Source organism: Taeniopygia guttata, chromosome 13, assembly GCF_048771995.1.
Source record: "Taeniopygia guttata chromosome 13, bTaeGut7.mat, whole genome shotgun sequence".
Lineage (NCBI taxonomy): Eukaryota > Metazoa > Chordata > Aves > Passeriformes > Estrildidae > Taeniopygia > Taeniopygia guttata.
The window spans coordinates 6,305,216-6,320,015 of record NC_133038.1 but is presented as its reverse complement, the minus strand read 5'-3'; the positions used below and the strand labels follow the sequence as shown (position 1 = coordinate 6,320,015).

General features: G+C 42.4%; 1 protein-coding gene across 12 annotated transcripts in view; it reads right to left on the bottom strand.

Annotated features, from left to right (window-relative positions):
* SGCD (sarcoglycan delta) overlaps positions 1-14,800 on the bottom strand; it is a 308,895-nt gene that overhangs the window by 64,489 nt on the left and 229,606 nt on the right. For all 12 annotated transcript variants that reach the window (XM_072935307.1, XM_072935308.1, XM_002198133.7 and 9 more), the window contains one exon: positions 12,189-12,290. In XM_072935307.1, coding sequence (XP_072791408.1) covers positions 12,189-12,290 — 102 coding nt within the window. The remainder of the gene's footprint in view (positions 1-12,188; positions 12,291-14,800) is intronic.

Genomic DNA, 14,800 nt, shown 5'->3' with positions numbered 1-14,800 from the left:
ATGCTGGTGTGTAGACAATACTTATGGACACACAGACATATGCGAGGTAACCAGCAACAGGAACCAAATCAATCACAGATCACAGCATGTGATTTGCCTAATTATGAGTAACACCTCACATTTTTTATCTGTGCAAAAAGCACTCTGTGAGCGAGCAGATGGTGCTGCTAGGGGATGGCACCAGCCTCGACAGTTGCAGATGCAGAGCGTTTACACAGCGCGCCGAAAAAATGACACAACACAAGCTGCTTCCTGGGAGAAAGACTCAAACTGAACAAGTGTCACCAAACAAAATGCATGTATTTACTGATGTTCTGAACTTATCTGATCCAGCCCCTCTCTTCCAATCCAATATATACGTGCAGGCCAGGGAGTGATGCTATCTAGACAGCTTTGAAGTCTCTCAGAACGGCCACGTGAGCTGCCTAGCACAGAGCAGTGGAGGTGCAGACCAACCTGAGTCTAGTTACAACCTGCAAACCATTTAAATCCACACAAGCAGAATCAATAGGAAGAAGCCCTGCAGAGAAAGCAATTACACTGCAAAAGCAACTGTATTACACATGGTGAGGGCTGGGAGGTAAGATGCAGTCAGCCATCCTCACTTCTGTGATTACCCACTGGAGTTCTCTCCCATGCATCTGGCCTGTGAAATGACAAGGTGCAGCCCAGACATGTTCCTGCAATAAAAGTGTTTCAGTTTTTGGGCTCCTGTCACAATTAAAAAGCTCTTCTTTATGAGCCCAATTTTTCAGGTTTGCTGTGCTCCATAGGTAAATGCTGGATTGTGCTTCAGGAAATATGTTTGAAGGGCACAGCGAACTCTCCTTTTCAACTGCTTCATGGGAGTAATAATCATTTCCTGGATCTGTAATTATTTATTCATTGGAGACTGTCCACTTGCCACTGCACAAGACACAAAGAAAGATTATCTGACCATTCCTGGTAGAAAATTCAACTTTTCTATTTAAATTCTTTTATTTGCGGTTTTTCTGCATTTTTTTCTTCTGAGCTGCTATAAACGCCTACTCTGGTGTGACAGGTTGGAAGCAGCTATAAAGTGATTGATGAAAACCATATTTAGGCCTTGTTGTGGGAATATTTATTGTAGAAATATGCTCAGTTAACCCCGTAGGGGAAGAGCAGGAATGGAAGGCTGGGCATATGACTGTACCTCTGACACCAAAGTGATTTATCTGCTGTAGTTATGATACAGGGTTATGGGGTCACAGAAACATCAGCACAAACTGGTTTTGAATTGCTGAAGTCCAGCCACTTTGTTTCCTCTGCTGAAATGATCAATAGCTGCCTTTAAGAAGGATGCTCTGTAGGTCTGCACAACCAGTCTTCCTCCAAGGATAAACAGAGGGGCCAAGCTCTGAGCTGCAGAGCTGGTACAGTTCAAGTGTGAGTTAATGCCAGACAGGAACTGTCTCACAGAGGAAGAACTGCAAACCTTCACTGCTTTGGAGAGGCTGAAAGTCCAAGAGCTGAGGTGAGAGGGCACTTGAACAGGTAAAATGACAGATGCAGTGAAGCGTGGGATGTGGAATTGGGCTGATCTGGAGGGAAGACCCTAAATCATGCTGGACATTGCCACACTGCACACATGCACCCACAGGGAGAGCACAGCAGCAAAGGTGTAATCAGCAACACAGCTGCAGGAGGAGGATGTTTGTGTTGGGATTTGGATGGATCTTGTGGCTGCCAGTCAAGAGACACTCCTGAGTGTCTGCTCGGGGGTGAAGGGAGGAGAGAGCACAGGGTATTGCTGTGGTACAGGGCCTGTGAGCAAAAACACATCCCTAACCAGCTCCACTGGGGAGCTGGGGAGTGGTATTTCAAGAGATGTCAGGCTGGCAGAAAAAGCAGCAGATGTTTTTTCCATGCCTGGAAGAAGACAGGAAAGTCGTTTGGGGAAATGGTGAGGAATGGCAGAAACAGCCAAAGAGAACGTGTGGGATGTGTGAAGGGAAAACAGAGTCCAGGGAGGAATATCAGAGCCAAGGGCCACAATTAATCTTTGGGCAATCAGCAGGGTGGCTCAGCCTGGCTGTTGTCTCCTGTTTTGAAAAGGTATTTTTCTGGTTTTATTCCTGAAGTCCTTCCCAAACTTTGGAGGAACAGAACTGATCAGTGAAGGCACCCAACCAGTGGCTCCTACCTGCAAAGGGCACAGGAAGGGTCCTGCCTGTGTGTTCTTGTTTCTTCTGCTTCACCTTAGCTACACCTCCCAGAGTGTTGCATAATAGATAAGGCTGTAGAGAGAAACAAAAAGCCTCCTGCTCCCCCAACTTTGTGCCAACATCAAGGCTCATCATTTATAAATAACAGTTGGCATCTTCAGAAAACAAAGAGCAAAAGTCAGTTTGCAGGAGGAGCTGGGGTTTTCAGAAGGTAGCAGAATACAGATAAACTATGATGGCTTGAAGCAGCAGCAGACATGCAATCAAAGGTGCTTCTCAAGCCAACAGCTGTGACAACATGCATGTCACTGCCCTGTGTGGCCTGTACTTCATTTAAAAAGTGAGGGATCTGCAAAAAACTGCAGGACACAGGCTCTGAACACCCAGCCACGGAAAGCAGGAGAGGAAACCTCTCACCTCACTGCCTTCTAACCATGGACACCAGAACCCTAAGCCAGCCTCAGCTGAGCAGGTATCCTGACCTCTTGCAGCAATTAGTGTGTGTTTGGATTAAGGATTATTTGGCCATTCACTGGGGGGCTTCACCTGCATGTAGGACACAACAGTGATTCTGCCTAAAGGCACATACCAGCTGCTCTAAGGTCACGAAAAGATGTGCCCACTCCTAACCTGCAAAATACACCTAGAAAAACCAGGATTTTAACAAAAATAATGAATTGTTCACACTTTTACCCATCAACCTAATCAAAAGAAAGACAAAGGCTTTTGCCTGAAAAACTGAAATCCTGAAATTCTTTCTGGAGAGTAATGCCTGATCTGTCTGACAAGTGACTTCTCTTTTCCCTTCAATCAACCCACTGTCTTTAGTTTATTTGCTTTTCTGGTTTTAAATATTGATGTCTTACGAAGCTTTTCTGTGGAAAAAACACATCTGACTCTTCAGCTGTACAGCCCTGGGCTGCAGTCCTGTCAGATCACATCCAAGAAGGCTCAGTTTGCACTGGCACATCAAAAAGAATTCCCAGGCTCTGTGAAGAGCAACACGGATGATTCAGTGAACAGCAAAGCTTCTCCCCAAATCAGTAACCACCCATTCCTGGTGCCACAGCTTTTGCAGCTGCTGCTGGTTTCTCAGCAGAGAATCGGGACTCAGATGTTCACCAGTTTTCTTCACTGGATGCCCCATCACAAATCAGCCCCTTGTCTAGATCAAGAGAGAAGCACTGGAATCACATATTGCTTTGCTCAAGGAGAAGAAGGAACTAGAAGGAGAATATCAAGCTGCAGCTGGAAAGAAAGAGAAAATAAAAAGCCTGGGTCATAAAAGCAATTTTAAGAGCCTAGTTTTAGACTACTAATCAAGAATCCAACTAAGTAACCTGCACCGACTAACACAGTGAAAATCTTGCCATTTCCTCAACATGAACAGTGATTTACAGATCACTGCTGAATTTGAAATAAACTTTAAAAAAATCTTTCCCTTGTAGACCATAAAGAAGAGCTCTCCAAAGAAAGATGTGCCTCTGCCCTTAGAATGGATATTCCTGGGGGAAGCTGGATGACAGCAGCACTGGATACTCCCTGGGGAACCTCAGAGGTGCAAAGGCAAAACCCAAGGAGGCTTTAGCTCTACTCGTGCTCAGACAAAAAAAATTAAGGCTTGAAAGTGAGGGATCTCCTGCAGTTTTATGTAAGGATGGCAAACAAGGGTTGTGCTTGATAGATGAATAAGGAAGAAATACTGGGAGCTGAAGCACTTTAAGTTTTCTTTTTGTTCCATAGGTTATTCTGTTTCAGAGGGAAAACACAGAGCAGATTCCTGCCAGTATTTCATACAACCTGCCTCAGAAAATTTTATGGCCAGGCTGGAAGCAGGCCTAAAATCCCATAGGACTCCGAATCACAGCACATCAGGAGGAAATCAATGGACACATAACATTTTATACTGAAAACCTAGAGTAAATTGAGAAAAAAAGAAACAACAAAAACATGGGCACCATGGAAACTGCTTTCTTTCACCACCCCTCAAAAAGAACAACTTTTTACTGCATGTGCTTTTATAGGAAACATGTTCCAACCATGAAAATCTTAAAAGCCAAAGAAATGGGACTTTTTCCTATCAAGAGCAGCAAGTTAGTCTTCCCCAGACCTCCAACAAATTTGTTCTAAAAGAAAAGGAGCAAATTTAAAGTAATTCTTGTTTTTATCTGTGTTCTTCCTTCTTGAAATACATTGTTATTTAGAAATAAAACCATCAAAGAGGTATAGCAACTGGTACAGCAGTATACCAGGTACAGCAGCTTGGAAAATTTGACTTTGCTTTCCTGCCATGGATCAAAGAACTGAGCTGTCTGTAAAAGCAGTTCTGTGTTCCTGCACTTCCTAATGACAGCACAGCTTGTCTTGTCAACTCCTGCCTTACAAAATACATAACTTTCCTGCCCAAATAGTTTTGATCAGCAGAAGAGTTGGAGAAGTGTTTGCTATCCTGTGGTAAGAAGATACAAAGCTCTGCTCTTCAGGCTTCTTGGAAAACGAGGAAAACATCATTTTTCTTTATAATTGGATCTTCCTATTTGTCTTTCAGTGTTTCTATTTTCTATTTTTCTCTATCTTCCTTCTACCACACTACATCAAGTTTTATTTCTTTTTCATTTTTAGTACTAAGAAGTTGTTTTTGTACTTCAGCCTCTACAAAGCAGCCAGGATCCTGATTGTCAGCAGCAATGTCTAGACATGGCAAATCCTTAAACTCAAAGCCTCTGCACTTCAGAGAGAGAAATGCAGTCCCCAGAGTCGCTCCTGTTCTCTGTGCCCCACTGTCCTCATTCTCACAGATTAAATAGAAGCCATTTCTGGGATTGTGGCAAAAATTCAATGGAAAAGCTGAGAGCCCACAGAGCTCACTTTGAGCTGGGATGCCCATCACTCATTTTTGCTGCCACAGGGTCCAGCTGCAAATGTTTAGAATGAAGAGGAGGTGGGAATTGGATCAGAGCAGCAAAAAAAACTCATGATCTGAACAGCTTCTCTCCCCTCACACAAGCAGCTCAAGCGAGAAATTTTACTTGTCAAAAGGAAAAAGCAAAATACATTGAGAGATTATTTGGGAAATTCTCTGTCTCCTTCATGTGTAGCCCCACAGCTGTTAACTTGTCCACATCAACACCAAACTCCCTCACAAGAAGGTGAAAAACACTGAGTATAAAGTGCTTATGCACCTTATGGGGTCAGACACTTCTGCAATGGTCATATCACATTTTCTGGGCACAAACCCTCCACTGATGTCAGGGCAAGGAACCTCAAACATGTGGTTCCCAGGGTTAGCTCAGAGGTGTACCCAAAATGCAAATACAGACAAAAGCTGAGGTAGGTAGCCCACTGGGCACAGCTGATTGGCTCTAGTAGGTGTTGATTACTCTGCTCATATTGCATGAAATTAAAAAGCTTACAAATGTTATGAGCCATTACCCTTCCATTTAAGAGATCTTATGACAAGTTAGCAAGATCTAATAAAATCCTTTTTAAAATGCCATAGGCAGTCTCCACGAGATTTTGCTTTGAAATGCAACTTGTGGAGTTATTTCTGAAAGTTTGTTTACATCAGAGCTTCCTTCCTTGCACATCTTTGGGATGCTCTGATTTGGAAGCTGGTGGGATGCTTCAGTTCCCTGTTGTGCTCTCAATGTGGGGCACACAACACCAGCTTCTTACAGAAACAACCAGGAACAGGCATAGCAGGATTTAATTCTGATGCTATTTGTCATAGTCCTTCAGCCAGCCTACAAAATTCAATTCCCTGCAAAATTCAAAGCTGAGAGACTTCTGACCAATTTTACTATGAAGGTAAAGGGAAATATTTTCATAGTTGCTGTAAAATTTACTTAACTTTCACCTCTTCAGCACACTGGAAATATCACAGAGCCACTAACTGCCCCCAGAGCGCTGGGGCAGCCAAGGTTCAGACTGAAGTAGGCTCTCTGGATTTCATTGCTACAGAATAAAATTTATTATTGGACAGCATATCAGTTTTATAAATCCCACTGGGCACTCACAGCCTACTGCTGTCCACACACACAAATCTGCTTTGGATGGTGATGGCAGAAATATCTGTACATCAGGTGAGGGTATTTCTGCCAAAATGATCCCTTTTACAGCTTCTTCTTTCACTGCATCCCCTGCAGGCTGCCAGTTCTGCTCTCTGCTGATCTCTGTGGGGCAAGCAAGACTCAAACTGACCCAGCTGAGAGACAGCTCCAGCCAAAGCACGTTGGGATCTAACCCAGTGCCAGATTGTGCCACAGGGAACGATGAACAAACCCTGCAGGGATGGCCAGGCATGGCTGCAAGAAGCTTCTTTGTCTTGGCTGTGCCATCCACAGCAACCTTGTTTGATTTGCCACCTTCTGAACCAAAACTCAGCAAAGGGCACCAAGCTGTGAAGGTGCAGTCAGAGGAGGTGCTGCAGAAGTCACTCTTGGGCAGTGGGAGACTTCTCTTCCTGAAGCTCCGGTGGCAGCTGAGGCCAATGCCAGGAGATCAACACCCCCAGAGCTGCCAGGAGCTCTCAGAGGCTGGGATGAATCACAGCCTGAAAAGAGGACTCCTCTCTGCCTCGAAGGACCAGTCCTGAGGGAACAGTGAGATGCTGGAGGAGCAGGGGCTGCAGAGGTGGAGGGAGCAGGCAGGGACAGCAGTGATGGCAGCACGGTGAGACAAACTGCATTTCCTCATTCCCACCCTGTGGAGGTTTCAGTGAACATGCTGAAACCCTTAAGCACTTTCCTAGACCAAATCACCAGGAACTAAATCCATGTCCTTTTATTTCTCTGTGAACTTTGACAAAGGAAGAAAAGGAACTATTTTGTCTTCTCCCCCAAAAAATAGCAACCTTCTTTCATGCTATCTATCTAAAAGCTCCATTTCTACCACACAGTTTGAGCCTCATACAAAGTTGCAATTATCTTGCCATCTGCATTCTCTTTTTATCCAAATTAGTATGTTATATTGCTTATAAATATGTATTTATGGCTATGAGGCAGGTATGCCCCACTGTGGGCACATGTCACTGTTTAATCCAAATACATGGTTTATTGTTTTGCAGTCAGTATTTTTAGCTTGGAGGCAGGCAGACCTACAGAGCAAATAACACCAAAGAACACAGCCATTACAGAAGTGCTTCTGTGCTTTTAAATTATAGCACTCTTATTCCAGAACTGAACATAGTGAGATGAGTACATTGGCAAAATAATTATTTATCATTCTTAAAAGCTTCCTTTAAAATTTCTATCATTTGAATACTGGCTGGAGAGAATGCAAAGAACAGAGAAACATATTTTAGGTACTCTCTGGTCTAGCTTTTATTCTGTTAAGAACTTACTAAACACCAGTAAAGGGAATAGCAGTTATCAGCCCCAATTCACAACTCTGAATTTTTCAGGCCAAAACAGAATCCCAGCCAAGTGTTAGTGAGAGCCCCAGCCCTCCTTCCACTGGAGTCACCAGGTTTTTTTTGCACGGCTTCAGATGAGGACACATTTGCTCCAACAATCTGAGCAAGCACAGTGCCCGCAGAGAGACACTCCTTGCCACACTGAGTAGGACAGGGACCTCTAACACCCCCCATAAAAGGAATGTAGCAAAAAGATGCAGTCATTTGCCTCTTTTTTCCTTTGATGTATCGGGTTTTTCTTTTAAACTCTTTTTTTTTTTAAGATGATTAAAAATAACCAGAAGCAGACCTTCAGCATGAAACCAGCTACCTACACTAAGATCTCTTTATAAAGACACTTGATAATCTCCTCAAAATCTGTTCAGAGAATTTTGCCATCCCTTGTATCTGTGTAACAGCAGAGCTTTCTACCCCCAGGTAGAAGGTTTGGTACCCACATTTAATTCTGTGTTCTCAGACCCATCAATGGGAGAGTCTGAAATATAGCTTAAGGGAGGTCAAGTGCTTTTTGCTGAAGCAAAGTCAAAGTTCTCAGGCAAATCCATATTCTTGTCTTTAAAAGTGTTCAGTGTAAGAAAAATAAAGCCCAGATGTAAACATTTGCAAACTGAGTTTATTTTTTTTTCCCTATCTATGCACTTGGAACGAACATTGAAAGGGCAAACCCATCCTAATCCTATCATGGCAATGTTTTTCTCTGCTTCCTCAAACTGAGATTATCATCTCATTGGTTGTCAGACAGCTCCCGAGAGAAGTAATTCACTGGATTTTCCTGTGCAATCACAGCACAGGATTTTATTTCTGTTGTTATCTGGATGGAAAATGCACACAGCTTCTTCTGTGTCTTGCCCCTTTCAAGTTCCTTACAGACCTGGATGTGCCAGGCTTCAAAACACCCCAGCTGCACTAAGAAAGCTAAATCTGGGCTAACTCTAAATTGCAAGCAACTTGCTTCTCAGCAGCTCATCTCAACACAGGCAGGAAAATTTCCAGTTTTAAATTTCTATTCCAATTAAGGCAATGAAGACTGAAGTCCCCTAAACTGTTGCCACTACTTTCCAGGACATAAAATTAACGATTTCTACTGCTGTGTACAACTTTCAGTCAAAGTTGGTCTGATTTATAAGCAAGCAGATGGTTCACACGATAGTCCACAATAAATTACAACAGTTAGAAAGACAGCTACACTTTGAGAGTGACAGTACAGCTGAGCTACAGATGGGTTTATGGATGACCCTTCCAATTTTTAATAATCTTCATAATTTATCTGCAAGTAAAGAAATGTGAGAATTCCTAATGCAGCTCCTTGACTAAGTACAAATCACTTTTATTTACACAGGCAATACTTCATGGTCCAGCTATCTTCTTAATTAAAGGCAGCAAGATGCTCATGTTCATTGCAAGGAAAAAACACGGCTCAGTGTGCAATATGTTCAGCTGGGGGTTCAGGATGCTCTGAACACTCTGGGAAAAGGGAACACATCCATCTCCTTTCTTTAAAAGGCTATAAGGGTGCAAACACTGCTACCACCCACTTGTTAACCTCCAGATAAACTTTAGGCTTGTAAAATGGCAAGGTTACTTTTTTTTTTGCAAGCTCTGGTGCTTGAAAGCAGGTTTTAAATCCATACTACGAATCCAGTACTACGGAATCAGGACTAGGATGAAAAACAGCAGTGACAGAGACCCTCTTCTCTGTATAAAAGCAGAAAAGATTTGGGGGGGGGTCATTCTTGAGTGGGTGAGGGAAAAAGAAAGCAAATCTTGGGGGTGTAAGATGAAGAAAGAAACTGGCTGGAAGCAGGTTTAAGAAGTCAGTTCATGTCAGTGATTACTGTGCCTGGGGCCAAACCACATCCATCCAATCCTGCTAAAATTTGGAATTTCAGTTGGAGTGAGAAGCACATCTCAGTGCAGCTCCGCTGTCTGTTAAGGTGATGAAGGGAGCAGGACCTAGCAGGGCTCTTTAAACTCTCCAGAAGTTCAGAGGTGCCCACACAGCATTCTTTAGGGATAATATTGGAGGGCTTTCCCTCCTCTCTAACACTTCATCTTCCCTTCCAGCCAAATCAATTTGAAAAAGAAATCCACTTTTAAGTGGAAATCCAAAATTATCATTAAAACAGAAGGCAGAGCTCCTAGGAAAGCAAGCCTGTGTGTAATTTAAATTACCAACTTCCTGGGATTCAATAGATGCAGCAGAGAAGAAGAGGCACCAGTGAGAAATTCAGGCTTTCAAGAATTATCACAATTCCCATTTTGGAGGTATTTTGGCAGGGGTTTCCCAGCTCTGTGTGCAGCCCTGCAGCACATGGGGGAGCAGCACCACAGAGACTCACGAGTGGGAAAACCCAGGGCACAGAGCTCATGGGACTGCAGCCACTTACAGGAAAACTGATTTTCCCTGTCCTTTCCAGGCAGCAGCAATGCTCCTTCACCCACTACACAGAACAACACTGAAGTTAAATTTGTTAAATTTATTAAAAAAAAATTAAATTCTTGTATAAACAATCAGCATCTAAAAGTCTTTGGAGTTTATATGAAACCATTATTTATTACTGTACACAACTCTTAGGTTGTTTAATTAAACATATGAAAAATTGTATATGCTAGATTATTTCTGGGATGCTCTTTACTATGTTATTTGTCATATTTGTTTCTGTTACTCTTCACATATTTAAAGCTTCATTATGCACTTCTGAAAACCCAGGGAAGTTCACTCCAGAATTAGTGTGGATGTTCATCTGTTACTGAGCTCTGAGTTTGGCACTTCATTTTAACAATATTCATCAGGTTCAGGAACTGCTACCATGCTTCCCTCCAAGACAACTTGGATCATATTACTGTTCTTTAAAAAGACTGAGTGTTGATTATTTAACAATATTTTCAAATATTCTGTAACTATAAACCTTTGGTTGAGTGAATCCTTTCATTTGCTTTCAAGAGGCCAAATTCACACACAGCACAGGAAAGCAGAAGTTGTCTGAATGCACTAAGATCTCTGCTGTTGCCCCCTGCCCAAAAATAATTCCAGGGTTACACAAGCAACCTAAAAGCCAGCACAGGTTATTCCAGTTGATTCCCAAAGTCAGAGGAACAGTGTGCATGGTCTGTGTAACTGTGTGATTAACACAATTTCCAGGACTCATCTGCTGATGGCAGCAGGGGTGCTCCAGCTCCCCAGACTGCAGATCAGAGCTTCTGGCTGGCAGCTACAGCAAAAATAATCCTGGCTGGAAGATAAAGCCAGGAACACACACAGGCCTTACCTTACACTTCTTGTTCCTTGCACTCAGTAATCTGTCAGTGGTGTGTGGAAATTACTTCCACAGCCCCAGGAAAGGGACACCTTTTGCACCCCCTGATGTATTAAAATGTAGATCAATATGATAACATGAAAACAGTAAACTCCCCAGTAGCAAGAAGTAGTTCTCACTTCTCTTAGCAATCCAATATTATTTCCATCAATGTAACTAGAGAAAAAGAAATGTAGGTAGTGATTTGTCAGTCTATTTATCAAACCAACTGCTGCACCTGGTTCCCACATATTTTATATTAAAAGGTGAGTGACATGTAAGGTTTTACAGGTTCTGTTTTAATTCAGGGCTGAAAGCATTTATAGATATGAAGGTTTTCTTATTAAGTTTTCTTCCTGAATGATTATGCTTGTTCAAATGAATTCCTAGTCATCTTACAGAGGTTACAACCTTCAATAATTAAATGGGTTATGGTACTGGCTGTTTTGTTCATTATGCTCCAAGTTCCAATTTCTACAAGAAAACTAAAATGCTGAGATAAAAGGATGTTAAGTTTATTTAAGTAGCTATCTGCCATTGTTATCAAAAGGGAAGGCTGGTATCTGACTCAAATTAACACTTTAGATCAGGAAACAAGAAAGATTATATCTTCTGACACAGATCCTGGAAACTCTGTAATTGTTTCAGTTATTTTAAAGCTGCTGAGGACATACAGGATTGCATTAGAAAGACCAAAAGTCACCAACAGCCAACAAAGTGCTGCAATGAAAATGCTATTTCAATCACACTGGGGTTCTTCCTCATTTCCAGTAGTTAACATTCTTGCCCCTTTTGTCATGCAGTCACCCTTAGCAGCATTGAATTTTAACTACACATATTTTTAAACCAACATGAAATAGGATTGAAGACATAATATTCATTGTGCTAATGAACAACAGATCAGGCCCTTGTGCCAAGGCACCACCTCTCTGCTATCCAGATAAGCTGTAACTGGTTAAAAGTGAGAACTGCCAGCCATCCCTCTGCCTCAGAAATAACAGCTCCTCCAGCTGAGGGTGGTTTACGATTTACCTCAAAAGCAAAGACAGAAACTTCAGAGGTCCTGGAAGAGTTTTTAGCTGTGGCTTACACAAACCAGAGCCATGGCTATCCACTTTGGCCAGAGGATGCAGTGTCTGGACAAAGCCCTCAAAGCCTTACTCCTCAAACTGCATCTGCATAGAAAGGCCAGTGGCCAAAGTAATTTATCCAGTAGCCACATCACCCTGCCACTTCATGATTCCTTTCTGGAAGGGCTACAGAAACAAACTTATTCCTTTCCCAAAAACTTACTGGTCTTGATCGGATTTCTTTGGCGTAGAGAGGTTTCAAGAATTCTGAATCTCCTTCAAGCTTCAGACCCTTTTCTGTGATCCTCAGGTTCCCCATTCCATCCTGAAAGACAGGCAGAAAGAAACAACCCTATTAGTTACAATTACTAAATTCACCAGGCTGCCAATAGCTGATTTTTTCCCATTGAAGATAACATGGATAGCACTGGGAGGCACTAGAGAATGCAATTACTTGTGTTATCCTTGTAGCTCAGTTTCTGCAGAAGAAAAAAAAATTCTATTTAGAACTATCTGCAATGCCCCCCAGTAAACCATTTACACAGATGAAAGATGTTCCTTTAAGCTAAGTCATTCTCCACTCACAGAGAGGCAGTGATGCTCTGTGTTAACAGGAAACTATTCACTGTAATATTCACTGCCTGCCTTTATAATATAATAATATACCTGCTCATTCATAGCAAATCCCTGTAAAGAATGTGTGATTAGTATCTGTACAGATACACTCACACAGAGGAGAACTGTACCAAAATATATTCCACCTCTGACACATGAAGTTCTAACTTTTATTAAGATGAGGGATTTAGCTGCACTTAGGGTATAATTGCTTAGAAAGGGTGTGTAAGAAACAGTGTGGATAGGGAATTGCACAGGTACATCTATAATCAAAACCACATCAAATGTAAGGTATTATTTTCCCAAGATTCAGGGTGATTGTCGAAGTTTGCAAGGACTGAGGTAAACTGTTTTGTTCTGAGAAAAAGATGGTTTGAAGAATACCTTTTGGCAAAAAATTGACTGAAATCACCATGATTTGAAGTAAAACAAGCACCTCCATGACTGACAACTGTTTTGGGGATTTTATAGGAAAGGGGAATGCACTTGGGTAGAAGCATAAAAAGATCAAGAGAAGACCAAGAAAATCTAGGAAAACCACATGTATTTGGATATACATCTAGCACGCTTTCCAATCCAGATGCAAAATTGAAACCCCATCTGTCTACTTCCTCTTCCTCCCACTGCGAGAGCACCTCCAGCCCCAGGTGAGGAATCCGTGTCTCTCCAAGGGAATGGAGATCTAACCCAGACAGATTTCTATGAACTGCTGCCAAAGGCCTGAATGTGGAGGGATGAAAATCAGAGACATCACACAGCCCAGCAGCAGCACTGGTCACCTGCCAGAGGTTCTCCCGTTCCAAGAAGTGCCATTCCCAGGTAGTTCCCTGCCAAGTTGAGATTGTTCTTGCCAGATCCTGGTGTCTCATGAACAAAGGTGATGCTGGTTGATAAAGTGACCGCTGTCATCTCATTTGAACTCAAGGCTGTAAGCGAATTTGAGAGACAGATGCTGGAAATGTTACTGAGATGAGTCATAAAATGCCACTCCCCACATTTGCTGGCCCTAGGTTTAAAATATTGGCCTATGAATTCTGGGTTGGTGGTGGCACAGAAGGGGTTCATTTATCTCAAGCAGAAGTATGGAGGGAAATGAGTGAAATATGATTATGCACCAAAAAGCCCAGATTAAATTTTGATAGCAGTGTGCTCTGCGATTTGAGCGAGCAGGAATTATTACAGCTATCTACACACCCTCACACGGTTTGGGCTGCTAAAAAAATCTCTACAGTTTTTTTTTTTTTTTCCCAAAACAGATTATCTCAGTAAGGTTACAAGCCCTGAGGGCTTTCACATAGCAGTGTCTTCTCTGGTTTTATTAAGAAAAGTTGCAGGTCAGGCAAGCTGCTCTGTGCCCCAGCCAGCTGCAAGAATGACCAGCTCCATGGACATGCAGTGCTGTCCCCTCCCAGCTGAAATGGGGAAATATTTTTCCAGTAACATGGACCTAGGGATAAAAAGGGACTTTTCAAGTCACCACTGAAGCTGTGGCAAACTAATAATTTCCATGACTCACAACCCTGTTCTGTTGTAATGACACAGATCCAGAATCCCACTCTGCTCTTCTCTTTCTCTCCTTCACCCTCTGTCTCCCAAGTGTGGTCCAAAAGATTTTTACATATAAAAAACATACATAAGGGAAGTTTAGCTGACAGCCAGCAGGTCCTACACACCCCAAGAGAGGTATCATTGTACCTATGGGACAATGTACTACAACTAAAGCATCAAGGACACATTTGCTTGATCAAAGCTGGTGTACCCTCTTAGAAACCCACTGGATTGGAGAGAAAGAGGCATTTCCCCATGCTTTCTTCTCTATCTTTGATCCTTCTCAACCTCCACTCCACTCATCTTTCCTCCTCCTGCATCTGCCAGAAGCAATAAAAGCTGTGCCCAGCACAAATCCTCTCTTGACTTCCAGGTACTTGGGAGTGGATCAGTGCTTAGCACTGACTTACCACCATTAACTCTCCACTGCTCATGTTTCTCATGATTAAAGCTGACAGTTTTTTGTGGCAACAGTCTGGCTCAACAGGTGAAAAAACAAGCAAAGGTTGTACCCTGAGTTTAACAAATATCTTGGCCAGTTATCATACAATCACTATAAAATGATATTCCTCTATTATTTCCCATTAGGAAAAAAAAAATATAAGAAGCTTGCAGGATTATATAGAGGTCCCAAAATACAGATACATTAGAGAGAAATCATTGTTGGAAAGA